This window comes from Rhinopithecus roxellana, chromosome 8 (genome assembly GCF_007565055.1).
Source record: "Rhinopithecus roxellana isolate Shanxi Qingling chromosome 8, ASM756505v1, whole genome shotgun sequence".
NCBI classification, from domain to species: Eukaryota; Metazoa; Chordata; class Mammalia; order Primates; family Cercopithecidae; genus Rhinopithecus; species Rhinopithecus roxellana.
In genome coordinates this window covers 3,901,931-3,929,185 of record NC_044556.1, presented here as the reverse complement: position 1 = coordinate 3,929,185, position 27,255 = coordinate 3,901,931, and the positions used below count along the sequence as shown (strand labels likewise).

The following is a 27,255-nucleotide window of genomic DNA, read 5'->3' as shown; positions in this document are numbered from 1 at the left end:
GAGTGCCGCAAGGCCTCACCCCTTACCACTCAGTTTAGAGTACGGCAGAGGGGCGTCTTGAACCTGGGCTGTGATACTAATGGCTCACCCTTAGTGAGCTGAAGTCCCAGAGAATGAGCTGCACATTTCATGTATGTTAACAAATTTAATCTTCCATCTTTCACATTCATCTATCTTCCCACTCTCAAGTATCCCGGGTGCCCCCCACATTTCTTTACTACCAAAGCCAAGGACACAGGAAGCCACAGACTAAGGAGTTCACAAGAAACTGATCTTTACTCAACAAAGTTCTACACAAGTGGAATCTCACGCCACCTCGGCGCCAATCCCCAGCACAGCACAGTAACAAATGGACAGACCCGGGAGCCCGCAGGGGGAAGAGGGTGAAGAGGGGAGGAGGGAAAGAGGGACTGTGGCTCAAGGCCAGTCTGGGTCCACAGCCCTGGTTAGGGGAGAAGGTTGAGAAGCTGAAACTTCATTGTGCAAAAAATAACCAAAAATAAATTAAAAAATTAAATAGTTTTTTTTTAAAAAAAAAAAAAAAAGGAAAACGAGAAGAACCAGGCTCCCCTTCCCTGAAGGTGTTTGTATCCCCCCATCTTGAGTAGTGAGGGGTTACCAATCCCATCAGACAGCCAATCCATCCACACACCCCAAGACCCAGCAGAGGATGCTCCAAAGAACTGGAATTACCAGAAAATTAAAGGTATTTTTTAAACTTTTTTTTTTTTTTTTTTTTTTTTTTTTTTTTTTTAAACAAATGGCTTCCAGAGACCTGCTCGAGTTTCATGGGGTGGGCGGGCAGGGACATCCAGCTAATTTATGGAATGTGTACTGAGTGCCCCTTGGAATAGAGGCGGGGCCTGACCCTGACTCTGGAAAGACACAGGGCTAGGATGGAGGGTCTGGGGCCCAGGAGGAATGGATGGAGCAGGCCCCAGGATGCCAGACTCCAGTCAAACTCCAAAACACAAGGGGCTCCCCAAAGAAGTAAAAAGCAAGGAAGGAAAAAAAAGGGAAAAAATGCTAAGGGGGTCTCCAGGGCCCAGTTTTCTGACCAACTGGGAAATAACTACACCCCCACCCTCTCTAGGGGAGCCCCTGCCACCTTGACCGTGTCCCCAGACTATTCCGGAAGGTTCTCTAGAATTGCTGACCCAGTCTAGTATATCTCTGGGCTCACTGGGTACTATGATGAGCAGGAAGTCCCAGTGAGATGGAGTAGGGAACAGGGGACACACCACCTTTCCCTTCCGCCAAGCCTCGGTTTTCCTTCTTGCTGGCAAAGCATAAACCTGTGTCCTCTGTCATCATCAATCAAATGCCCCTGCCCTGGCCCTTGAGTTAAAACTCAGGCCTGAAATGTGAGAAGGGGGCTTTCAGAAGCACAGAGAAACGGACTGCCCCTGAAGCTGCTTACAGAGAGAGATGCTAGGGGTAGGTGCCAGAAGCTCTGGCTACACCCAGCTCTCTTCAGGAAAAAGGTCCCAGCCCAGTGTCTTCAAAAGCCACTGGAGCACACAGGAAGGAGAAAGGGTGACCTCTGGCCAGCCCCAGCCACTCCAGTGGTTCTCACCCTGCGAGCTAGGCTAGGACAAGGACGGAGACACACCAGCTGAGGCTGCAACAAAGCTGGCAGGGAGTGTGTGGAGCAGGTCCCAAGCATGTGTGTGCTGACAGGGCGACCCCCAAGGTCACCATCCTCCTCCCCCCGCCCCGAGATCCCGCCTGAGGCCCCCCACCCACCCAGCCCTCCCCAGTCACCGCCAATTCCGGCAAAACAGCAGAAGCTTCTTAAACTCTAGATGCAGGTTACACGGAAGGCCTTACGGGTTAACTCAGGGGTTCACTAATTCTACTGTCTCCATGCAGTCGGGGAAATGGTGGAGCGGCTGGCCCAGCCTCGCCGGTTATGGCACCCGCACACGCGTGTGGCCACGTGTGTCCGTGTGAGTGTACGCGTCCCTACAAGGGTCCCCTTCCTGACCTGCTCCTCCCTCACCTCATCCGAAGCTGGATTCGGTCAGCTGTGTAGATTCCTCCCTCCCATGTAGCTGGCCCAAGTGGGCTGCCAGAGATGACCCTATTAGAGCCCAGGGGCCCTTGCCCACCAGAAGTCCCCCCCACCTCCCCGTTTGTAGGATGAGCATGGTGGCCCCACCCACCTGCCAGGAGGGCAAGTGGACGGACGGACGGACGGACGGGGAAGGCATCTGGATTTGAGTCCCACTCACTCCTCCCTAACCCCCCTCAACCAGGGCACAGCGACTTCTGGATGCAGTGCACTCCCCAGTAATCCCTCCGACGACAACGCAGACAGAAACCTGCAGGGGGAGGAGGAAGGTCATGGTCTGGGACCCTTTGGCCCCCAAGACAGTGCTGGCTCGCCAGCTGCGGCCTCCTCACCTGGCAGTCTCCATGATCACCTAGACCCCGTAGAAAGCCGCCAGCCTCTCCTTGAGCAGCGGCGGGAACTGCTCAGAGAACTGCTGCCAGTTATCTTCCCCAACTTGGTCTTTGAAGCCGTGGAGAATCTGTGGGGAGGGTGGTGGTGAGGGGTAGGCAGGGGCAGAACAAGGGGAGTGCACCTCTTCCCCCATCCGCAGGCCCCGTTGTTACCAGATGGTCTCACCCCTGCCTGCTCCCAGAACTAGATCAGGGCCCAGAGCCTCACCTTATAAAACATGTCCCGAAGGTCATCCTTCGGGCTCACCCAGGAGGCTACAGCATCGCAGAAGAAAATAAAGTCCTGAAACGTGACGGATCCCAGGTGAGGGGCCGCTCGAGCCCAGCGCCCGCGCCTGCCCTCAGAGCCCAGCTGCCCCAACCTGCACAACGCCCCCTGGGTTGACACCGATCATCATGCAGATGCCGCGGAAGGCTGAGTCCTTCTCCTCGTTGTCCCTGATGTTCCTGAGGGACGTGCACCTGTGGGAAGGTGAGCAGCTAGAAGTCAGAGGGCAGGCAGGGCATGCATCTGTGGAGGGCTGGGTCACTGGGGATCAGTGAGTGGGCCTGGGACATGCATCTGTGGGGGTGGGGCAGGGCAGGGAGTCAGTAGGTAGATGGGGCTGGAAGTGCACAGGCGAGGGAGGGAGTTGGGCCCGTCCCGCCCACCACACAGCAGGCTTGACACGTGGACACACACCAAGGCCGGATGAACTGCTGCAGCATGGGTGCCACCTCCTGGGGGCACACATAGCCCAAGCGGCCGATGGTGATGGCTGGAATGGCAGAGGAACTCGTCAGACGACCTGCAACCCCGAGCGGCCCCGGGACGGTACGTGGCGGGGCCTCTGGCACAAGGCACCAAGCCCCGTCCCATGAGCCCCAAGGGAATGGTTATTGCAGCCACCCTGGTCCCCCAAGCTTGGCCCAGCCAGGGGTCCTCCCCATCACACCTGAGTCTCTTCCCAGGTCTCTCTGCATCTATCTTTCTTTCTTTCCTTTCCCTTTCTTTCTTTCTTGTTTTTTTTTCGTTGTTGTTTCGTTTTGTTTTTGAGATGCAGTCTTGCTCTGTTGCCCAGGCTGGAGTGCAGTGGCATGATCTTGGCTCACTACAACCTCCATTTCCCAGGTTCAAGAGATTCACCTGCCTCAGCCTCCTGAGTAGCTGATATTGCAGGCACGCGCCACCACCCCCGGTTAATTTTTGTATTTTTTAATAGAGATGGGGTTTCACCACGTTGACCAGGCTGGTCTTGAACTCCTGACCTCAGGTGATCTGCCTCCCAAAGTGCTGAGATTACAGGTGTGAGCCACTGCACCCAGCCTGAGGCTGCATCTTTCTTGGGGCTTCTCCCAGTGCCTCCTTCCAGTTACTTCCAGACACCCTCTTTGGTTTCTTGACAAGGCCCTTTCTGATGCCCCTCCCAGCCCAGAAACCCCACCTCCAGAAGACAGATAGGGGTGCAGGCAGCAGCGGGGCCGGGTGCCCACCTGTGTTTTCCAGCAGTGTCTTGGGTGTGTTGGGTCGGTTAATGATCTCCACCAGGTTGTTGAGGACCATCTGCACATAAGGCTGCATCTCGGCCCCTGGTGGAGCACCCAATCAGAGAACTGCACAGCCCCCTTCACCCACAGGGGGCCTCGGGGCTGCTCCCGTCACTCACTCACCCCAGTCCTAACCAGAGACTGGCCAACCACTACCAGTGAGGAAACAAAAGACCTTCTCCGGCTAATCCCCACCCAGAATCCCTGGTCAGCAGGGACAGACCCACACGCTCCAAGCATCAGAGGCTTCTCTGGAGTCGCTAAGGTGAGAATACGCTGCCCAAGTCAAAGGAAAAGCAGCCAAAGTCACCCAATCAATTCGAGTGAGGGCCAAAGTCACCCAATCAATCCGAGTGAGTCTTTTAGCCAACTACACAAAACGGTCCAATCAGAACAGCCCTCCTATCGCTTCTTTGGCAAAGCCAATCACAAATGACCTTTCTGCTTGGCTCCACCCATGACGATCCCCCAGAGACTTCCCTTGACGGAAGCTGTCAGTCAGAGCTAGGCTCCCGCCCCCAGGTTGAGAACAGGCTAATGGGGAGGGGCCTGTTGCCACTTGCAGGGCACTCACCCATCTGCATGCAGATTTCACCAATGGCCCAGGTGGCGTTGTTGCAGACCGAGATGAACTCTGGGTTCAGGTTGGTTCCCAGAATGGGCATGAACTCGGCTGGTGGGGAGAAACACGAGTGCTGAGCACGAGGGACAGCTGGGGTAAGCTGCAGACCTAGTCCAGCAGGCCCCATCAGACAGTACGAATACATCCCAATGTGGTCACAGTCATCCCTGGGTATTGCTCTCCATCACTTGAGGCCGGGGCTGGGGTCATGGGTTAGGGACAAGGCGAGTGTCGTACCAATACAGGGCTTGACATGGATGAAGCAGGCTTTGGTGAGGTCTCCCAGGAGGGCAAAGGAGCTCTGCCGGACCTCAGGCATCGAGTCCTGGGGATTCAAGAAATATCAGTGTGGCTAGGCTCCCCTCCTCCTAACCACGAGAGCTGAGGGGGCACAGTCCCTGGTGCATGTCCAGCCTCTGCCACTTTCCAGTTCTAGGGCTCCCAGCTGTTCCTTAACCTCCCTAGCCTCCAGTCCACATCTGCAAATGGGAGATGGCAGTGCCCAACAGTCATCCCTCAGTATCCGTGGGGGATACTTTCCCAGGTCCCTGCAGCTATCAAAATCCACGAATGTGCAACTCCTTGATATAAAGTGGCATAGTGTTAGGGCCGGGCACAGTGGCTCATGCCTATCATCTCCAGGGCTTTGGGAGGCCGAGGAAGGCAGATCACTTGAGGTCAGGAGTTTGAGACCAGCCTGGCCAACATGGCAAAACCCTGTCTTTACTAAAAATACAAAAAAGTTAGCCAGGCATGGTGGGACATGCCTGTAGTCCCAGTTTCTTTAGAAGCTGAGGCAGGATAACTGCTTGAACCCGGGAGGTGAAGGTTGCAGTGAGCTGAGATCGCACCATTGCACTCCGGCCTGGGTGACAGAGTGAGACTCTGTCTCAAAAAAAAGGTAGGGGGCGGGCGGGGGGCATACTGTTTGCATATGCACCTATGCACATTCTCCTGTACACTTAGTATCATCTCTAAATCACTTATATCTAATACAATGTCAACAGTATGGGAATAGTTGTTATACTGTGTTGTTTAGGGAATAATAACAAGAACAAACGTCTGTATGTGTTCAGTACAGATATAATTTTTCCTCTGAGTTTTTTCAGTCTGAGGTTGCTTGAATCTTGGGATGTAGAACCCACAGATATGGAGAGCCAACTGTGCCTTGGCAGGGACTTGGGCTTTCATGTTTTCTATCTTTTTTTTTTTAAAGAGACAGAGGCTCACTCTATTGTCCAGTCTTGAGTGCAGTGGCATGATCTCAGCTCACTGCAACCTCTGCCTCCTGGGTTCAAGCAATTCTCCTGCCTCAGCCTCCCAAGTAGCTGGGATTAGAGGCACCCGCCACCACGCCTGGCTAATTTTTGTATGTTTAGTAGAGACAGGATTTCACCATGTTGGCCAGGCTAGTCTCAAACTCCTGACCTAAAGTGATTCACCTGCCATGGTCTCCCAAAGTGCTGGATTACAGGCTTGAGCGCCTGGCCTCATATTTTCTATTTCCAATACTGTTTGCTTCTTAAAAAAATTTTTTTTAATTTTAGAACTGGGGTCTCACTATGTTGCCCAGGCTGGTCTCAAACACCTGGGCTCAAGCCATCCTCCTGCCTCAGCCTCCAGGATTACTGTTTAAAATAATTAGAACAGCCCCTTTTCCCTGATTTTCTTTGCGCACAACCAAGCCCTGAGTCCCCGCCAGGGGCAGCCCATGCAGGCTGCTGGGTGTCATCACTGTCCAGGTCCCCACCCACCTGCATGCACTGGAACAGCAGTGTCATGATGTTGCTGCGGGCCACCAGCTGCTCCACGTGACCACCCAGGCCCTCAGCCAGGCCGCTGAGCAGATCCAGCGCTACGATCATGAAGTCCTTGTCGGGAGCCTCATACTGCTCAGGGTGCTGGGTGTACATCTAGACACAGATGGGGACAGGGGCAAGGGTGAGTGGAGAGCAGGCCCAAGGCAGGCCAATGCAGAAGCATAGGTGATGGGCGTGGGGGTGCTCACCATGGCCTGAGCCAGCGTCTTCTGCACCAGGGTGACGCAGCGCTGGTAGACGGGCTCACAGTAAGGCAGGAAGCCACTCTGCAGGGCGGTGGCCACTGATGACAGACACTGGCAGGGAGGAAAGCAGATGGGGAGAACTCAGGCGGGGTGGGCAGGATGGGCTTCGGGAGAGGGGCAGGAGCCCACTCACCTCCAGCAGGGGGAAGAGGTCCTTGTCTTCGTCCTTGAGCTCATTCCACTTCTGGATCAGTGGGGGCATCAACTTCTGGATGTATTCCTGGAGAGGGAGCATGAAATTGGCGCTCCCTGGGTCGGGGTGGCAGACTGTGACTCAGGCACCTGTTGCCCGAGTGATGAGGCCTGAGCGCCTTGCTCATGGAATCCTGAAAGGCCTGCCATCTGGCCAGACCTCGAGGCCTTCATTCTTCTCACCTGTCCAAGCACTGTCCTCCCCACCCCACCCCCCTGGGAGCCTGGGTCACCGCCTCCTGGTTCCCGAAGCACAGCACTTACCACGCTGTCTCATAACTGTCTTTCTCCCCCACTAGACTGGGAGCAGGGCGAGGGCGGGGCCGGGTCTGTCTGTCTGCCTGTCGAGGTATGGCCACGTCCCTGGCGTGCAACACGGGGTTGCCACCAGATCACTGGATGCCCAGGGGCACAGGGATCGGGAGGCAGGAGCCGCTCTGGGGTCTCACCGGCTGGTTGAGGTGGTGGCCTACAGAGTCGGCCAGGGTGCCAATGGCATCGTAGAGGATGAGCAGGTTCTTGTGCTGGTATTTCCCAAAGGCAAAGACGAGTGTGTCCAGGATGTAGCTGAGGTAGGGCACCAGCTCCGTGCAGGCCTCTTCCTCCAGGGTGGCGAAAGCACTGGCAGAAGGGAGGATGAGGCGGGGGGCTCAGTGGACTATGGCAGGTGGCACTGGGCCATGGGCAGTGGGGGAGGACAACTCAGGATCAGCCAGTACGAATATGAGAGAAATCAGTGACACATCAACAGTCACAGGTGTCATCACTTCCCAGAGGGTGGCCAGTGGAGAGTGGGGGCTGTGGGATCAGGGGTCCAGGGTCACCTGCAGGCCGCCTCCTGCACCCTCTTGTTGCCATCCAGGATGCGCTTGAGCAGCTCTGTCATCAGGGGCTTGAGGTGCATATCGGGCGGCTGGCTGACCACCCAGTGGGCATAGCGGCTCAGTGTCCAGCAGGCGATGGAGCGGACCAAGGCCTTCTTATCCGACAGGCACTGGATCAGGTGCGGGATCAGCTCGGGCAGGTAGGGCACCATGCCCTGCATGCAGCCTACAAGGAAAGGGAACCAGGAGGGGGCAGTTTGACTGGGCCCCAGGAGCAAGCTAGCCCCAGCCACCACCTACCCTATGGAGAGAAAGTCAGCCGCAAACAACATATAGGGAAACTGAGGCTTAGAGGTGAAATCACTGACCCAGAATCATTTCACAGAGCCAGGGAAAGGCAGGCGCAGGAGGGGAAACAGCAGAAGCCTCTCATCCCAAAGCCCCAGGTTATCTTTATTTTTTTTTGAGGCAGAGTCTCACTCTGTCGCCCAGGCTGGAGTGCAGTGGTACGATCATGACTCACCACAACCTTCACCTCATGGTTCAAACAATTCTCCTGCCTCAGCCTCCCGAGTAGCTGGGATTACAGTCCCCTGCCACCATGCCTGGGGAATTTTTTGTATTTTTAGTAGAGACGGGGTTTTACCATGTTGACCGGGATGGTCTCAGTCTCCTGACCTCGTGATCCACCCGCCTTGGACTTCCAAAGTGCTGGGATTACAGGCATGAGCCATCAAGCCCAGCCAAAGAGCCCGTGTTAGTTTATCTGGTCATGCATTAATTCAAAATTGGCTCCCTTACATAGTGAGTGGGGTTTTATGGGGCAGCAGTGACCCAAATGGAATAAAAGCACTTTGCATTTGAACCAGTTCTTAAGATGTTTGTGAAGTTTTTTTTTTTTTTGAGACGGAGTCTTGCTCTGTCGCCCAGGCTAGAGTGCAATGGCGTGATCTCGGCTCACTGCAGCCTCTGCCTCCCAAGTGATTTTCCTGCCTCAGCCTCCCAAGTAGCTGGGATTACAGGCACCTGCCACCATATCCACCTAATTTTTATATGTTTAGTAGAGACGGTTTAGTAGAGGCGATTCACCATGTTGGCCAGACTGGTCTCAAAATACTGACCTCACGTGATCCCCTGGCCTCAGCCTCCCAGAGTGCTGTGATTATAGGTGCCCGGTCGTTTGTGATTTTTCTATTTCATGTTATTTTTGTTTAACTTTTTAATGTTTTTTTTTTTTTTTTTTGAGACAGAGTCTTGCTCTGTTGCCCAAGCTGAAGTGTAGCTGCACAATCTTAGCTCACTGCAACCTCTGCCTCCCTCGTTCAAGCAATTCTCCTGCCTCAATCTCCCGAGTAGCTGGGACTACAGGCGCCGGCCACCATGCGTAGCTAATTTTTCGTATTTTTAGTATAGGGGTTTCACCGTGTTAGCCAGGCTGATCTCGAACTCCTGACCTTAGTTGATTCACCCACCTTGGCCTCCCAAAGTGCTGAGATTACAAGCGTGAGCCACTGCCCAGCCCTTTTAAAAAATGTTTTGTTTTATTTGACATGGAGTCTCGCTGTGTCCCCCAGGGAGGAGTGCAGTGGTGTGATCTCCGCTCACTGCAACCTCTGCCTCCCAGGTTCAAGTGATTCTCGTGCCTCAGCCTCCCAATAGCTAGGACTACAGGTATGTGCCACCACGCCTGGCTAATTTTTGTATTTTTAGTAGAGATGGGGTTTTACCATGTTGGTCATGCTGGTCTTGAAACCCTGACATCAGGTGATCCACCCACCTTGGCCTCCCAGAGTGCCGGGACTACAGGCTTGAGCCACTACACCCAGCCATCTTTTTTTTTTTTTTTTTTTTTTTTTTTGAGACGAGTCCGGCTCGGTCGCCCAGGCTGGAGTGCCGTGGCCGGATCTCAGCTCACTGCAAGCTCCGCCTCCCAGGTTCACGCCATTCTCCTGCCTCCGCCTCCCAAGTAGCTGGGACTACAGGCGCCCGCCTCGTCGCCCGGCTAGTTTTTTGTATTCTTTAGTAGAGACGGGGGTTTCACCGTATTAGCCAGGATGGTCTCGATCTCCTGACCTCGTGATCCGCCCGTCTCGGCCTCCCAAAGTGCTGGGATTACAGGCTTGAGCCACCGCGCCCGGCCTTTTTTTTTTTTTTTTTTTAAAGATCACAAACACTGCTCTTTTATTTAAAGAGAAGAAAGATAATAGCACATCCCCAACAATCCAAGACACAACATCTATGTTTACCAGTTTGAGCTCAGGATAGATCTTTTTACCAAAACATGTAATACAGGCTGGATGCAGTGGCTCACGCCTGTAATCCCAGCACTCTGGGGAAGCTGAGGTGGATGGATGACCTGAGATCAGGAGTTCGAAACCAGCTTGGTCAACATGGTGAAAGAAATCCCGTCTCTGTTAAAACTACAAAAAAATCAGCCGGGCATGGTGGTGGACACCTATAATTCCAACTACTCGGGAGGCTGAGGCAGGAGAATCTCTAGAACCCGGGAGGTGGAGGCTGCAGTGAGCCAAGACTGCGCCATTGCACTCCAGCCTGGACAGTAAGAGTGAAACTCTGTCTCAAAAAAAAAAAAAAAAAAAGTAATTAGCCAGGCTTGGTAGAGGATTCCTGTAATCCCAAGCTACTCTGGAGGCTGTGGCAGGAGAACTGCTTGAACCCAGGAGCTCATGCAACACAAGGTCAGGAGTTCGATACCAGAGTGTTGTTGCAGTGAGCTGAGATCATGCCACTGCACTCCAGCCTGGACGATAAGAGCAAGACTCTGTCTCAAAAAAGAAAAAAAAAGAGGCCAGGCACAGTGGCTGGCTGGGCAAGGTGGTTTACACCTGTAATCCCAGCACTTTGGGAGGCCAAGGCAGGTAGATCATGAGGTCAGGAGATCGAGACCATCCTGGCCAAGGTGGTGAAACCCTGTCTCTACTAAAAATATAAAAAAATTAGCTCAGATTCTCTTCTGAGGCAGGAGAATCGCTTGAACCTGGGAGGCAGAGGTTGCAGTAAGCTGAGATCACACGACTGAACCCCAGCCTGGCGAGAGAGCAAGACTCAGTCTCAAAAAAATAGATAGATAACACAGCTTATGTAATCTATTAACATATACAAGCGTATTACGTGATATATACCCTATTAACATGAGATATCAGATACATTAAACACATAATACATGTCGAAACATTTCCTTACACAAATTTTTTTTTGGAGGCAGGGTCTCACTCTGTTCCCCATGCTGGAATGCAGTGGCAAAATCATGGCTCACTGCAGCCTTGATCTCTCACCTCAGCCTCCCAATTGGTTGGGACTACAGGAACTTACCACCACGCTGGCTAATTTTATCAGGTTTTTTAGGGTTTTTTTTGGTAGATATGAGGTCTCACTATATTGCCCAGGCTGGTCTTGAACACCTGGGCTCAAACGATCTGCCTGCCTCAGCCTCCCAAAGTTCTAGGATTACAGACATGATGAGCCACCACACCTGGCCTTTTTTTTTTTTTTTTTTTTTTTTGAGGCGGAGTCTCGCTCTGTCGCCCGGACTGGAGTGCAGTGGCCGGATCTCAGCTCACTGCAAGCTCCGCCTCCCGGGTTTACGCCATTCTCCTGCCTCAGCCTCCCGAGTAGCTGGGACTACAGGCGCCCGCCACCTCGCCCGGCTAGTTTTTGTATTTTTAGTAGAGAGGGGGTTTCACTGTGTTAGCCAGGATGGTCTCGATCTCCTGACCTTGTGATCCGCCCGTCTCGGCCTCCCAAAGTGCTGGGATTACAGGCTTGAGCCACCGCGCCCGGCCCCACACCTGGCCTTTTTAAAAAAATTTTTGTAGAAAGAAGGTCTCCCGCCGGGCGCGGTGGCTCAAGCCTGTAATCCCAGCACTTTGGGAGGCCGAGACGGGCGTATCACGAGGTCAGGAGTTCGAGACCATCCTGGCTAATGCAGTGAAACCCCGTCTCTACTAAAAAATACAAAAAAAAGCTAGCCGGGCGAGGTGGCGGGCGCCTATAGTCCCAGCTACTTGGGAGGCTGAGGCAGGAGAATAGTGTAAACCCGGGAGGCGGAGCTTGCAGTGAGCTGAGATCCGGCCACTGCACTCTAGCCCGGGTGACAGAGCGAGACTCCGTCTCAAAAAAAAAAAAAAAAAAAAAAAAAAAAAGAAAGAAGGTCTCCCTACGTTGCCCAGGCTGGTCTCAGACTCTTGGGCTAAAGCAATTGTCCTGCTTCAGCCTCCTGAGTAGCTGGGATTACAGGCGTGCACCACAGTAACTAGACAAATTTTAAACAAATGATGAAAGCTTAGAAGGTTAAGGGTTTTTGCTGCCATGCGAGAAATATTTGGCACAGCTCTGGATGCTAAGGCAATGGCATATCATGCCTCCGACAGACTCACAAAGCCCTCCTGTAACAAGTTTTATGTCCCATCGGGACCATGGGAGCCTGAAAACCCCACCGATTACAGGACACCAAGTTGAATTTGATGGACACCACCTACCATGGTTTACTACTGACTCTGGCAGGCCAGCCTGGCAGCCAGGAACAGGTTTAAGGCCCAGACGCACCCTGGGTGACTGTAAGGAACTGGCATCAATCTTTCTGTACCTCAGTTTCCCCATCTTTGAAACTGGGATCCGGCACCCACCTCATCAGGTGGTGGTGAGGGCCAAGGATGTTTGTCAATGTAAGTGCACGGGGCAAGCATGCAGCTATGCTGGCTGTTATTATCGTTGTTGCTGTAATTATGCTTACAACATGAAAGAACTGCCTGCCTCTGAGAATGAACAAGAGCCCTTGCATTGTGGGGTTCCAGGGGTTCCTTTCAGGCCCAAAACCAAGGGGAGAATTGAGATCTCAGAGCTGTTTGGAGTGGGGTGAGTAGGCCTCCAGAGAGAACTGAGCCTTTGATGTGGCCAGTAATGTGGGCCAGCCCTACACAGTCTCATGCCAGCACGGGGCTCAGAGATTAGGCGCACTCACCCTCGGCAATGGCTCCCAACACCAGGATGCCCGACTCCTTGACCACCCACTCGGGGTGGAAGAGCAGGCCTTTGAGTAGCGGGAGTAGGTGGGGCAGCAGTTCCTCCCGAAAGACATTGGCGAGGACGTCCAGTGCCGCCGCTGAGCACTTCCCTGGGGAAGGGGAGACAACGGGAAGGCTCAGGGCGGCCCCTCAGGCAGGTGGTGGACCTCCTGGACTCCACTCCCAGGATCAGAAATCATGATCAGAATCTTCACGATCAGCTTCTAATCAGCTTCTGCCTCAGCTTCCAGTCACCTCCCAAGAGGGAGTCCTGGGCTTGCCACCCCACCCCCACCCCCAGGTAGGGGCACACACTCAAATTCCAGTCGGAGAGAGCATCATCGTCGTCGTCATCCTCCGCGTCCTCGGAGCCATCGGGCCGCTCAGCTTCGTGGGGCAGTGTCACCGTGCGTGACTTGTGGAAGCGTGGCTTGATGTCCTGCTCACTGTCAGGGACGGCCTCGTCCTCCTCCACATCCCCCTGGGGGACAGGCAGACTGTTAAGTTCTTTGGGGACCACAGCCACGACACCCATGACCATGCCCACCCATGCTGGGTGGGCCCTGCCTGACCTTGAGCAGGATGATGTCAATTTCCGAGTACTTCATCCCATTCACCAAGATGGGGATCAACCTGCACAGAGAGGGGCTGTTTATGGGGATGCAGGGGCCATGGCAAAAGTTGGGGGGAGACACAGCTTGGGGAGGAGGCAAACAGGTGCCAACAGGGTGACCAGCCCACCAGTCAGCCACAGAGCAGACCCTGCAGAGCATGATGATACTGCTAGGTGCACATCGATCCATTTCCCTCTGGGGAATTATCAGAACCTAGTCTCTGTCTCTATGATTAAGATATAAATGGGGCCGGGCACGGTGGCTCAAGCCTGTAATCCCAGCACTTTGGGAGGCCGAGACGGGCGGATCACAAGGTCAGGAGATCAAGACCATCCTGGCTAACATGGTGAAACCCCGTCTCTACTAAAAATACAAAAAACTAGCCGGGCGACCTGGCGGGCGCCTGTAGTCCCAGCTACTCGGGAGGCTGAGGCAGGAGAATGGCGTGAACCCGGGAGGCGGAGCTTGCAGTGAGCTGAGATCCGGCCACTGCACTCCAGCCTGGGCTACAGAGCGAGACTCCGTCTCAAAAAAAAAAAAAAAAAAAAAAAAAAAAAAAGATATAAATGATGCCACTCCTGCCTCCACAGAAAGGTTTTTTTTTTTTTTTTTTTTTTTTTTTAAAGAATTAGGGTCAGCCGGGCGCGGTGGTTCAAGCCTGTAATCCCAGCACTTTGGGAGGCCGAGACGGGTGGATCACGAGGTCAGGAGATCGAGACCATCTTGGCTAACACGGTGAAACCCCGTTTCTACTAAAAAATACAAAAAACTAGCCGGGCGAGGTGGCAGGCGCCTGTAGTCCCAGCTACTCGGGAGGCTGAGGCAGGAGAATGGCGTAAACCCGGGAGGCGGAGCTTGCAGTGAGCTGAGATCCGGCCACTGCACTCCAGCCTGGGCGACAGAGCGAGACTCTGTCTCCAAAAAAAAAAGAATTAGGGTCTAATCCTATCACCCAGGCTGGAGTACACTGGTGCAATCACAGCTCACCACAGCCTCACACTCCTGGGTTCATGCAATCCTCCTGCCTCGGCCTCCCAAAGTGCTAGGATTAGAGCGTGAGCCATGGCACTCAGCCTGCAGGAAAGCTCTTGACCCTGGCCTGGCCACTCAGTGAATTACAGACCCCTGAATACACTGAAAATCTTGGTGTGGTGCCCAGTCCCTAGCACAACATTAAGGCAGGGACGTGCACTCCTATTCCTGGCCACCTTCCTGAGACAGGGCAGAGACTAGCCAGGGTAGGGGAGCAAACAGACTAGGCAGCCAGCCCCTCAGCTGCAGCCCAGAGTTGGAAGTGACAGAGCCTTCATCACCTGCTGATCTAGGTCTCATCACTCCCCAGGAGCCGTCCGCCCAGCCCTAGATTGCTATCAATAATAATTTGGAGCCGGGCATGGGGGCTCACACCTGTCATTTTAGCACTTTGTGAGACCAATGCAGGGAGAATTGCCTGAGACCATAAGTTTGAGACCAATCTGGGCAATATAGTGAGACCTCACCTTTAATGAATGAATGATAAATAAATAAATAAATAAATAAATAAATAAATAAATAAATAAATAAAAATACAAAAATACGCTGGGCGCAGTGACTCACGCCTGTAATCCTAGCACTTTGGGAGGCCGAAGTGGGCAGAACGCAAGGTCAGGAGTTCGAGACCAGCCTGGCCAACATAGTGAAAACCTGTCTCTACTAAAAATAAAAAAATTGGCCTGGCACGGTGACTAACGCCTGTAATCCCAGCACTTTGGGAGGCTGAGGCGGGCAGATCACAAGCTCAGGAGTTTGAGAACAGCCTGACCAACATGGTGAAACCCCGTCTCTACTAAAAATACAAAAATTAGCTGAGCATGGTGGGAAGCACCTGTAATCCCAGCTACTCAGGAGGCTGAGGCAGGAGAATCGCTTGAACCATCCTGGCTAACACGGTAAAACCCCGTCTCTACTAAAAATACAAAAAATCAGCTGGGCTTGGTGGCACACGCCTGTCGTGTCAGCTACTCCGGAGGCAGGAGAATCTGGGGAGATGAAGGTCGCAGTGAGCCAAGATGACGCCACTACACCCCAGCCTGGGAGACAGGGTGAGACTCTGTGTTTTTAAATTAAATAAATAAATAAATAAATAAATAAATAAATAAGGCCAGGCGCAGCGGTTCACGACTGTAATCCCAGCACTTTGGGAGGCCAAGGCAGGCGGATCATGAGCTCAGGAGTTCAAGACCAGCCTGACTAATATGGTGAAACCCCATCTCTACTAAAAATACAAAAATTAGCTGAGCATGGTGGCAGGCACCTGTAATCCCAGCTACTCAGGAGGCTGAGGCAGGAGAATCGCTTAAACCTGGGAGGCGGAGGTTGCAGTGAGCCGAGATTGTGCCACTGCACTCCGGCCTGGGCAGCAGAGTATGACTTCGTCTCAAAAACAAAAATTAAAAAATAGTAATAACAATGACTTGGGGGCTGGGTGCAGTGGCTCGCGCCTGTAATCTCAACACTTTAGGAGTTGAGACAGGATTGCTTGAGGTCAGGGGTTTGAGACCAGCCTGGGCAACTTAGCAAGACCTCATCTCTACTAAAACTTAGAAAAGATTAGCTGGGTGTGGTGGGATGTGCCTGTAATCCCAGCTACTTGGGAGGCTGAGGTAGGAGGATTGCTTCAGCTGGGAGGTCAAGGCTGCAGTGAGCCATAATTATGCCACTCCACTCCAGCCTGGATGACAGAGCAAAACCTTGTCTCAAAATAAAAAAGAAAAAAAATGATTTGGAGAGAGGCAAGCAATCCAAGTTTGTCAAGGAGGGTTAGTTTTAGGACTTTTGTTGGAAACACTGGTCAAAAATTTCTTTACTCGGAAGTTCCTAAGCTGCAAGGGCACAGAAGGCTACAGCACTACCCAGAGGGAAGGTTGTGCCTATGTGCCTAAGAATGAAGCCAACACAAGGGAAGCAGATCTGAGACCACATAGATGCCTTTCACATCCTTTGAGCTCCTGGATACAGCCACACCTGAAGCCTTTGTTGATTTTTTTTTTTTTTTTTGAGACGGAGTCTTGCTCTATCACCCAGGCTGGAGTGCAGTGATGTGACCTTGGCTCACTGCAACCTCAGCCTCCAGAGTTCAAGCGATTCTCCTGCTTCACCCTCCTGAGTGGCTGGGACTACAGGCGCGGACCACCACACCCAGCTAATTTTTCGTATTTTTAGTAGAAATGGCGTTTCACCATGTTAGCCAGGCTGGTCTCGATCTCCTGACCTCGTGACCTGCCTGCCTCAGCCTCCCAAAATGCTGGGATTACATGCGTCGGCCACCGTGCACGGCCATTGATTTTTCATTTCTTTCCACCTATCAGTTACCTAATTTTGAAGTCTTTAAAAAGTGGCATTTTTGCCACTTACACATAAATATACACTGAATATAAACTGATAAGGATGTGGACTGAGAGAAGCATAGCAGGTGACCAGAAGGGAAGGCAGAGGCATAGAAAGGGGTCGAAGCTGGGGTGGGACAGTAGACAGCAGCAGTACTCACTGGACCAGATGGGAGGCCAGGACTTCCTTGCAGATGGGCTGCTCGGCCAGCGTCAGCCAGAACTCACAGGCCTCAAGGGCAACGTTCTCATCATGGTCCTGGGTCCTCTGCAGCATGTACTGTGATAGCGGGGAGAAGCTGAGGTCTGGCCTGGCTAGGGATGGCTCCCTGACCCCTGCCACCGGCCCCTTGCCTGCCCACCTGGGCTGGCCTCGACCATGCACACCTGGATGATGCTGTGCATGTGGGGGATGAGCCTGTCGATCCGCACTTCCAGAAGCATCACCAGGGCGCGGCACACATTCTTCCGCACCTCGGGGTCATCATCCACGGCCAGGGCAAATAGGTGCTGCAGGGAGGAAAAGGGTCAGCTGTAGGGGCCCTTGGTCCTCACCCTGTCCACCCCCAGCCCAGCGTCCCACCTCAATGAAGGTGTCAATATTGTCCATCAGTGCCTGAGCCCGGTCCATGATGAACTGGTTCACACAGGCGATGGCGTGGGACCTGGCGGGGAGCAGACACATGGGTCACCCTGAACCTGCCCACTCCAGGTTCCCTGGAAGCCCCCAGAGAGCTGCACCCACCGGATCTTGGGACTGCAGTGCTTGAAGAACTGCAGGAACTTGGGGATCATGATGTTGAGGGGCCTGTTGAGCGCGTCACTGTCCAGAAGCTCTGATGAGTCTTCGCAGATCTTCTGCAGGGCTCCAAAGGCTCCCTGAGTGCAGAGGGGCAGAGAGACAAAGGTGGGTGGTAGGTGGTGGTCCCAGCCCCCCATACCCGCTCTGGCCATCTGTGGCTTCTCGCCTACCTCACAAGTGTTGTAATCCTCCGAGTTGAGCAGGTTGCAGAGCTGGGGCAGCAGCTCGGGCCACATCTGCAGCTCACCCTTGGAAGCGATGGTGGTGATGAGAATGCCTGGGGCGGCCAGGAAAGGACGCTGCCTGAGGCCGGGCGGGGGCTGCCCAGCACCTCCCCTCCCACTGGGCACCCCTAGTGCTGCCTTTTTGTCCCCTAGCCCATGTATCCCCTCCACATCCCCCCTCTTTTTTAGTTGTTGTTGTTGTTGTTCTTTAAGAGATAGAGTTTGCTCTGTTGCCCAGGCTGGATTGCTGTGGTACAATCATAGTTCCCAGCAGCCTTGAACTCCTGGCCTCAAGCCATCTTCCCGCCTCAGCCTCCTGAGTTACTGGGACTGCAGGCACATGCCACCATGCCCAACTAATTTTTAACATTTTTTGTAGAGATGGGATCTCACTATGTTGCCGAGGCTGGCCTAAAACTCGTGGCCTCAAGCAATCCTCCTGCCTCAGCCTCCAAAAGCACTGAGATTACAGGCGTGAGTCACCGCTCCTGGCCTTGACATAGGTAGAAGGGTACTCCTTGACTCAGTAAGCACCCTGAACCTTACTGTGAGTCAACTCTGTTCCAGGCCCTAAAGCACAGCACAGAGCAAAACACAAAATCCTCACCCTTGGGAGCTGGAAGTAAGCTACGAAGTAAAGATAAATTAGCAAAAAAACTGGGAGGGGACGTGCATAGCTGGCTCATGCCTGTAATCCCAGCACTTTAGGAGACCTAGGTGGGTGGATCACTTGAGATCAGGAGTTTGAGACCAGCCTGGCCAACATGGCAAAACCCCATCTCTACTAAAAATACAAAAATTAGCTGGCTGTGGTGGGGGGCACCAGTAATCCCAGCTACTCGGGAGGCTGAGGCAGGAGAATTGCTTGAACTTGGGAGGCGGAGGTTGCAGTGAGCAGAGATCACGCCACGGCACTCCAGCCTGGGATGGAGCAAGACTCCATTTCAAAAAAACAAAACAAAAACAAACAACTGGGAGGGGCCACATGCCAAGGACTAAGGGGAGAAATACAGCAGAAAAGATGGTGAGAAAGGGCTGTAGGTGAAGCTAGCAACTTTAAATTGGGTAGCCAGAGCAGGCCTCATTGAGGTGACATCTTGGTATCTGAGGCAAGACCTGAAGGAGGTGAAGGAGGCAAGGGAGGAATCATCCAGGTTTCTGGGAAAAGGGCATCTCAGGCAGAGGACTCTATGGTGCGAAGGCCTGGCGTAAGGACAGGCATGATGTGCTAACAGATAGGTAAGAAGCCACTGGGGCTGGGCAGAGAGTGGGAGGGGAGAGAGGGAAAGGAGGTAAGGGCAGGAAGGTGGCAGGGATGCTTGTACTGCCTATTAGACATCCAGGAGTCACATAGAGCAGGCATCTGAGGTGCCAGGACAGGGCACGTATCTGGTGACAGAGCTGGATATGTGTTCTGTTAAGTGCAGAGATGGTTATTTACTGCCATGAGATGGCACTGTTTCCCAAGGGTGGAAACTGTCCATGAGAGAAAGGTGCTCCCTGCAGTGGGTAGGTACACAGTGAGGACTGTGGAACCTTAGCCACATCCCCTCACTCTCTGTGCCTCAGTGCTTCCAGCCCTCAGAAGAGATAAAGAAAACCAGCCTCTGCCAGGCACGGTGGCTCACGCCTGTAATCCCAGCACTTTGGGAGGCCAAGACGGGCGGATCACGAGGTCAGGAGATCGAGACCATCCTGGCTAACATGGTGAAACCCTGTCTCTACTAAAAATACAAAAAATTAGTTGGGTGCGGTGGCGGGCACCTGTAGTCCCAGCTACTCGGGAGGTCGCGGCAGGAGAATGGCGTGAACCCGGGAGGCGGAGCTTGCAGTGAGCTGAGATCGCGCCACTACACTCCAGCCCAGGTGACAGAGAGAGACTCCGTCTCAAAAAAAAAAAAAAAAAAACCAGCCTCCTAACTAAGATTATCAGTAGGTTTATTTTTCTCTTTTTTTTTTTTTGAGATGGATTCTCACTCTGTAGTCCAGGCTGGAGTGCAGTGGTGCAATCTTAGCTCACTGCAGCCTCCACCTCCTGGGTTCATGTAATCCTCCTGCCTCAGCCTCTGAAGCAGTTGGGATTACAGGTGCCTGCTGCCACACCTAGCAAATTTTCGTATTTTTAGTAGAGATAGAGTTTCGCCATGTTGGCCAGGCTGGTCTCAAACTCCTGACCTCAGGTGATCCACCTGAGGTGCTGGGATTAGAGGCGTGAGCCACCGCGCTTAGCCTGGTTATCAGTAAGTTTCAATGACTTAGCGAAGAGCCTGGCATATAGAATGAGCTCAGGAAGTCCAGATCCTACTACTGGCCTGGGGGTTTTTGCGGGACTAAAAGTCACTTTTTATTTTTGAGATGGAATCTCACTCCATTGGCCAGGATAGAGTACAGTGGCGTTATCTCGGCTCACTGCAACCTCCGCCTCCCAGGCTCATGCCATTCTTCTGCCTCAGCCTCCCGAGTGGCTGGGATTACAGGTACCCCACCAAGCTACAATTCCCAGCTAATTTTTTGTATTTTTAGTAGAAATGGAGTTTTACCATGTAGGCCAGGCTGGTCTCCAACTCCTGACCTCAAGTGATCCGCCTGCCTTGGCCTCCCAAAGTGCTAGGACTATAGGCGTGAATTACCGCGCCCAGCCAAAAGTCTTTTTTTTTTTTTTTTTTTTGAGACGGAGTCTTGCTCTGTCGCCCAGGCTGAAGCGCAGTGGCTGGATCTCAGCTCACTGCAAGCTCCGCCTCCCAGGTTTAAGCCATTCTCCTGCCTCAGCCTCCCGAGTAGCTGGGACTACGGGCGTCCTCCACCTCGCCCAGCTAGATTTTTGTATTTTTTTTTAGTAGAGACAGGGTTTCACTGTGTTAGCCAGGATGGTCTTGATCTCCTGACCTCGTGATCCACCCATCTCGGCCTCCCAAAGTGCTGGGATTACAGGTTTGAGCCACTGCGCCCAGCCTGTTTTTTTTCTGAGACGGAGTCTTGCTCCATCGCCCAGGCTGGAGTGTAGTGCCGTGATCTCGGCTCACTGCAACCTCTGCCTCCTGGGTTTAAGCGATTCTTCTGCCTCAGCCTCCTGAGTAGCTGGGATTATAGATGCTCACCACCATGCCCAGCTTATTTTTTTTTTTTTTTTTTTGAGATGGAGTCTTGCTCTATTGCCAGGCGGGAGTGCAGTGGCACCATCTTGCCTCACTATAACCTCCAACTCCTGGGTTCAAGCAATTCTCCTGGCTCAGCCTCCCGAGTAGCTGGGACTACAGGCGCCCACCACCATGCCCAGCTAATTTTTTGTATTTTTAGTAGAGACGGGGTTTCACCATCTTGGCCAGGATGGTCTCAATTTCCTGACCTCACGATCTGCCCACCTCGGCCTCCCAAAGTGCTGGGATTACAGGCGTGAGCCACTGTGCCTGGCCAGCTAATTTTTTTGTATTTTTAAGTAGAGACGGGGTTTCACCATGTTGGCCAGGCTGGTCTTGAACTCAACCTCAGGTGATTCGCCTACCCCAGCCTCCCAAAGGTGCTGGGATTACAGGCGTGAGCCACCACGCCCGGCCAGTTCTTAGTCATCTTTCTGTAACTTCCTCAGGCCACCTTCCAAGAGTCAGAAAAGGGTCTGCTGAAAACCTAGTTCACGTTGCACCTGAAACATGAATACCTGCGTATTTTAACTGCTATACCCTTAGCACTCAGTCCAAGGCCTAATACAAAATTCTAGATGTTGCATGACTGTCTCAGAGGCAAGAAGGACTGTTTCAGGAGGGAGTGGTTCCAGAGCGTGGCCCTGCACTGCCTCAGCTGTTTCTGACTTTTGCTACTTACTCAGACAGGTCTCTTAATAGCTCAGCGCCTCAGCTTCCTCATCTATCAAATGGCAATAGTAATAGTACCGCCATAGAGGGTGCTGGAGCATTCTGTGAAGCACTACACTTAACATGCTGAGAAGCCTCTTGTCTGAGAGTGAGAGTTCAGTGTGTTCTCAGAGGCCAACCCCCGCTACCCCTCTCACCAATCGTGGCTCGGATGAGCGAGGAGGCGTCGCCAATGTTGTTGAGACACTCCTGTTTGATGAAGTCTGCCACAGGGGGTGGGAAGCTCTGATAGTGCGCCTTCACGTTGTTCTTGAGGATGAGGCCGCTGAGAGAGCGCGTTGGCTCATCTGGGAGGAGGAAGGCTGAGGTTCAGGGGCCCACGGGGGAGAAAGCAGGGTCCCGATCGCATGGAAGGGAGCAGAGGGCGTACCTTCTGACTTGAGTCTGGTCAGGACGAAAATCAGGTAGTTGTTGAAGTCAGGAAACTGATTGAGTTGTTTGAGTTTCTGCCAGGCTGTTAAGGGACTTGGAAGACAGAGGCCTTGCCTGGCCAGGCCCCCTCACTATGTACCTGACACTATCTCTGACCACTGGGACCAGGCTGCTAGCTCCTGGGGGATCCCGCTCCCTAATAAGCCCACAATGACACAGAGCACCTCAGACACGTCAAATTCATACAAGGGGCCAGGTGCGGTGGCTCACACCTGTAATCCCAGCACTTTCTGGGAGGCTGAGGCGGGCGGATCACAAGGTCAAGACTAGCCTGGCCAGCATGGTGAAACCCATCTCTACTAAATATACAAAAAAATTAGCCGGGCATGATGTGTGCATGCCTCTATTCCCAGTTACTTGGGAGGCTGAGGCAGAAGAATTGCTTGAACCCAGCAGGTGAAGGTTGCAGTGAGCCGAGATCATGCCATTGCACTCCAGTCTGGGCGACAGAACAAGACTCCATCTCAAAAAAAAAAAATCATACAAGGAGTTGGGTGGAAATGTCTTAGTTTCCCATCCACTCCTGAAGACCCAGCCAGAGCAGGAGAGGAAAGGAGAATCCCACTCCTCTTAAAGTGGCAGCTACTAGTCAACTCTCCCCAGTAACAGGCCATGGTACCTTTTTTGTAAAAAAAAAAAAAAAAAGAGGGAATCCAAATTTTGGAATGAGTCATGCTCATGGTTTAAACATTTATTTATTTATTTATTTATTTATTTTGAGACAGAGTCTCACTCTTGTCACTTAGGCTGGAGTGCAGTGGCGCGATCTCGGCTCACTACAACCTCCGCCTCCCGGGTTCAAGCGATTCTCCTGCTTCAGCCTCCTGATTAGCTGAGATTACAGGCTTCTGCCACCACATCTGGCTTAATTTTTGTATTTTTAGTACAGACAGGGTTTCTCCATGTTGGCCAGGCTGGTCTCAAAACTCCTGACCTCAGGCAATCCGTCCACCTCGGCCTCCCAAAGTGCTGGGATTACAGGCGTGAGCCACCGTGCCTGGCCTGTATCTTTTTTTTGAGACGCGGTCCGGCTCTGTCGCCCAGGGTGGCTGGAGCACAGTGGCACAATCTCAACTCACCTCAACCTCTACCTTCTGGGCTCTAGCCATCCTCTCACTTCATCCTCCCAAGTAGCTGGGACTACATGTGCATGCCACCACACCCAGCTATTTTTTGTATTTTTTGTAGAGATGGGGGGGTGTCCCTATATTGCCCAGGCTGGTCTCAAACTCCTGGGCTCAAGCGATCTACCTGCCTCGGCCTACCAAAGTGCTCTGATTACAGACATGAGCCACCCTGTGAGGGCCACGGCCTACTTTAACAGTTAATGGAGTAGATGCTGGCGTTCAATGAACATTAGGAATTTTCATCATTTTCCATAACAATCCCCGCAGCTCTGGAAATGGGACCCAGGAATTCTAATCCTTCTCTGTCCAGGGCAGATCCTCCTCACAGCAGAAAAAATCTGGGGACTGGGGGAGTCAGTTCCTCTCTTTCTCTCTCTGGCCTTTGGAAACTGCATACATCTACCCGGTTCCCCCAGCCCCAGAAGGAAGGAAGGATACATCCTGCACGATGCGCTGAGTGGCTGTGTTGGGCGACTGTGAGTCTTTGAGCAGCTGCAGGACCTGCTGCAGGCCCTGCTCGTCTGGCTGCCAGTCCATGGCGCAAGGCAAGCTGCGGGGGTAGGGGCCGGGGTCAGCGCTGGGTCTCTGGGGCTCTGTGTGAGACCCAGGTGGAGCCCCTGAGGCCGCGGTGGCCGCATGACGACGGGAACGCCCTCGACGGACAGGCGGAGGCCTCCGATCCACGCCCGCCCAAGTGCGGGGTCCCCGCCAGCTGCGCCATCCTCGGCCGCGCAGTCGCGGGCTCGGGAGCGCGGGAGGGGGGATGTGGAAGCGGGCCACAGGCGGCGGCGGCGGCGGGGCCCGGCGGATCCTCACGGGACCCAGCGAAGAGCCCTCGTCCCAGGGTGGCCCATGCCGCCGACCCCGGCTCCGAGCCCGAAGGCTTCTACCTCCCTCGCAGCGGCTGGGCGAGGGCCCAGCCGCCTCCACATCCAGGGGCCCCGCCCCAGACCGTGATAGCGCCCCGGCCCCCGTGGTCTCTTCTGTGCAGGCACAGTCCCTGAAGAGTCCCCTTCCCCCGACACTCGGCCCTTAACCTCTGCCAGATCCCAGAGGCCTCCTGCCCTAGTCCAATTTCTGAGCTTCCCCAGATGCACCGTCCCAAGACGATCGTCCTGATCTCGCCTGTCCCCTGTTCCTGCCCTTCAAGCTCAGCGGAAGCCAGATATCCCTCTCTGTGGCCTAGCCAAATTCTAAGAATTCCCCTTAATCAGGCCCAAAGCAGTCCCCAGATAAGTCTCTGTTGCCTCTTCAAATGAGAGCCAGCCAAGCCCGGCCAACCCACTATAGGAGCCCCCTGGACAGATCCCAGTCGCCTTCCCCAATCAGGTCTGGCCAAGGCTCCCCCTGAAATCCCCTCCGACCCAGTCAGCAGTAACCCCTGCTGACGGATCTCTGTTGCCTCTCCCAGTCAAGTTCGGCAGAGCCCCCCACCACCTCGTGTCGGTAACCCCCTGGCCCTATCCTTGCAGCCTCCCCCAGTTCGGCCTGGGTGAACACCCCCCGGGGCATTCCCCTCAACGGATCCCAGCGACGCCTCGAAGTCAGATCCAGGAAAACCCTCTAGGCCGAAGTCTGACGCCCCTCCCTGTCAGGGTCCCAACAAGCTCCCCTCCCCCCTCCCCGCTCAACTTTTCAGTGCGGCCTCCCCCAATCAGACCCAACCAAGCCCCACCGAAACAGGCCCCTACACACACCCGATCCTCGCGACGTCCCCCAGTCAGGCCCCAAGCAGTCCCCAGACGCTTCCCCCAATCAGATCCCCTCCAGCCCGACCCCAGCAGTCCCACTGGCCCTCTTCTTGCTGAGCCCCGACATGGCCAGGCTCCGAGGCCCCACCCCCTAAGCTCTGCTCGGTTCCCCCCTCCCCCGCCCGACCCGTTCTAGCAGCCAGGAGGATCGGGCCCAACCGGGTTCCCGGCCTTTCCCGGTCGGGCGCGGCCCCGACGCCCGGGCCGCGCGCGGCGCAGGCCCGGTGCCCGGCGGGGGTCGACGCAAGCCAGGGCCAAGAGGGTCGGGCTGAGTGAGGCCCACTTACCCGGCCCCGGGCAGCAGCGGCGGCAATTCGCGCTGCGGCTTCTCCAGAGACTCGCGCGGAAGGAGGGAGCCAAAGAGAGAGAATTAAAAAAAAAAAAAAAAAAAAAAGAAAAAGAAAAAAAGAAAAACGCGGCCGTAGGTGAGCCGCCGCGGCTCCCGTACTCCGTTTAAACTGGTCCTGCCGAGCCAATCGGAAGGTTCAGCCTTCACATGTGCCCTGGCACTTGGGAAACCCGGGCTGAGACGAGGCCCGGTCACGTGACGAAAGAGTGGCCCTTTCTTTGGCCTCTCTAGCCGGCCGGTCCTCCCAGTGTCTCGTTTTCCTAGCATTTTACACTGACCTGACCGCAAGCTCTTTAGCTGCAACCAGGAGTTTGGTAGCGCGTGGGGACTTTCTGTGTGTGATGGATCCAGGAACCCCTCGGCCAGAGCCAGCGACCTCCTTGTCACCTTCCTCCACTAAAAATTGAAATGTGCCTCCCTTCCCCCATCCAGAGGTACTTGGGAGGAGTACGCTGTGTGCGCGCAAGGAAAGAGTTGAGCATGGTCTTTACAGCCCAGAGACAAAGGAAAGAAAGCAGGACAAAGTAAGTGCCTGAGATAAGCCGGATTCCTACAGAAGCCTCCACCAATTTTTGCATTATTTTCCCGTACTGTTTTGACAGTTTTTACAAGGAGATAAAAAAAGCCACAAGGATATAAATTTTTGAATAAAACGAAATGAACTAATAAAATAAACTTTGAACCAGGCCTCATCCCTTTCCCTACCTGAAGTTGAATGAGGTGGAACAGCGCAGGAAATTCTGGCAAGAGCAGGGTCATGAAGAAAGAAATCTTCGCGATCCTTGCGACGTCTGAAGACAGTAGGGCACCGTTTTTCCTTCTCGAGAGAGGAGCAGATGGTAAAGAGCTGGAGACCCTGGAGCGTCCTGGTTTCCCCTCCCTGTCCTGCCGATAACAAAGTGGGAGACCTCCTGCCACTTGAAGCCTCAGTTTCCCCACTTGTCAAATGGGTAAAAGAGCAGTTCGCGCGATTAGAGATCATCCAAGTTAAGCATCACCTGGCCAGCTCTAACTTGTCCCTTAAAAACGTGGCTTTACCCTCCAAGGCTCAAGGCTGTTCTTTTACTGTATTCAGCCCCTCCCTAAGCCGATATTTAATGAATTCACCGGCTCTAATCCCAAAGAACAACCCAGCCCTGATCTGAGGAACTTTTTGACCCTCGAGAGGCACAGGTCAATTTCTGCCCCTGCCTGAAGGAGGGGAACAGCTATCTCAACCCACTTGCCGTAGGCAAAGTCAGTCCCGGCTCCGTTCATTCATGAAAAGCAAGTACTGGGCCTCCAAGGTTAGGGAAGTGTCGGCAGGCGCCTAACTCCACTCGAAGAATCGCGGAAGACACCCTAAAGGAGCAGTTGGGATTCCGAGGTAGCTAGTTGCGCTGGACTGAAACCTGGGCTGAGAAACACGTGCAGAAAGCCGCCACAAACGCATGCGTAAAGGCCTCCCTCTCCCCCACCCTCCGATAAACCCTGGAACTACAAATCCCGTCCTGCCACGCGCCAGGGTCGCCGCGCTTTGGGGTTTTGGCTGAGAATCAAATTGGGAGGAGGGTCTCTAGACCAACCGAGGTGCATGGGGAACAGAAGAGTGAGACTGGGGAGCTGGGGCTGGATTGGGGGTTCCTGGGGCGGATGTGAACGATAAGAGCTTTCTGGTCAAATCTGGGGGCTGCCCCAGATAAAGATCAGATGGGGAGCGAGTTTGGGATGCAGGAGACAATTTGTTAAGGTTCACCCCCTTCATATAATATGGCAAATTTCCAGCGGCCCTGCGCAAGCCTTGGGGCAGAAGAAAGTAGCCCCTGCTGCATGTGTGGTCCACATTGTTGGCCCTCGTGTGGTCACGGAATTTTTTCTTCCTCTCCAGCTGGTGAATTTGAGTGCTGAATCAGGACAAGGTTTTGGGTTTTTGTTTTTTTTTGTTGTTTTTGTTTTTCTGTCTCTTTTTGTTTGTTTTGTTTTGTTTTTGAGACGGAGTCTCACTCTGTTGCCAGGCTGAAGT

At 53.6% G+C, this 27,255-nt stretch overlaps 1 protein-coding gene and 1 non-coding gene across 9 annotated transcripts; both read right to left on the bottom strand.

Moving 5' to 3' along the window:
• Window positions 1-257: 257 nt before the first annotated feature.
• TNPO2 (transportin 2) lies at window positions 258-26,670 on the bottom strand. Of its 8 annotated transcripts, none has more exons than XM_010361649.2 (26): window positions 26,476-26,670; window positions 25,959-26,138; window positions 23,592-23,703; window positions 21,965-22,040; window positions 21,732-21,881; window positions 17,672-17,778; window positions 17,445-17,578; window positions 17,283-17,364; window positions 17,087-17,209; window positions 16,861-16,979; window positions 13,293-13,353; window positions 13,036-13,201; window positions 12,678-12,830; window positions 7,697-7,922; window positions 7,322-7,493; window positions 6,814-6,900; window positions 6,624-6,731; window positions 6,370-6,528; window positions 4,853-4,940; window positions 4,568-4,666; window positions 3,940-4,035; window positions 3,149-3,254; window positions 2,829-2,928; window positions 2,675-2,749; window positions 2,407-2,534; window positions 258-2,324 (listed from the first exon to the last, which is right to left on the bottom strand). In XM_010361649.2, exons 3-25 carry the CDS (start codon window positions 23,688-23,690, stop codon window positions 2,427-2,429), a joined length of 2,694 nt encoding a protein of 897 aa, XP_010359951.1. In that variant the 5' UTR covers window positions 23,691-23,703; window positions 25,959-26,138; window positions 26,476-26,670; the 3' UTR covers window positions 258-2,324; window positions 2,407-2,426. The 8 variants fall into 8 exon arrangements, with proteins under 8 accessions (XP_010359951.1, XP_010359950.1, XP_030792174.1 ...); XM_010361648.2 differs by having other exon boundaries at window positions 25,959-26,070; XM_030936314.1 differs by lacking the exons at window positions 25,959-26,138; window positions 26,476-26,670 and adding an exon at window positions 25,192-25,405.
• On the bottom strand, window positions 7,576-7,645 carry LOC115899461. Its single transcript, XR_004059162.1, has one exon. It is a non-coding gene; the product is annotated as a small nucleolar RNA SNORD41 (small nucleolar RNA).
• Window positions 26,671-27,255: the final 585 nt, after the last annotated feature.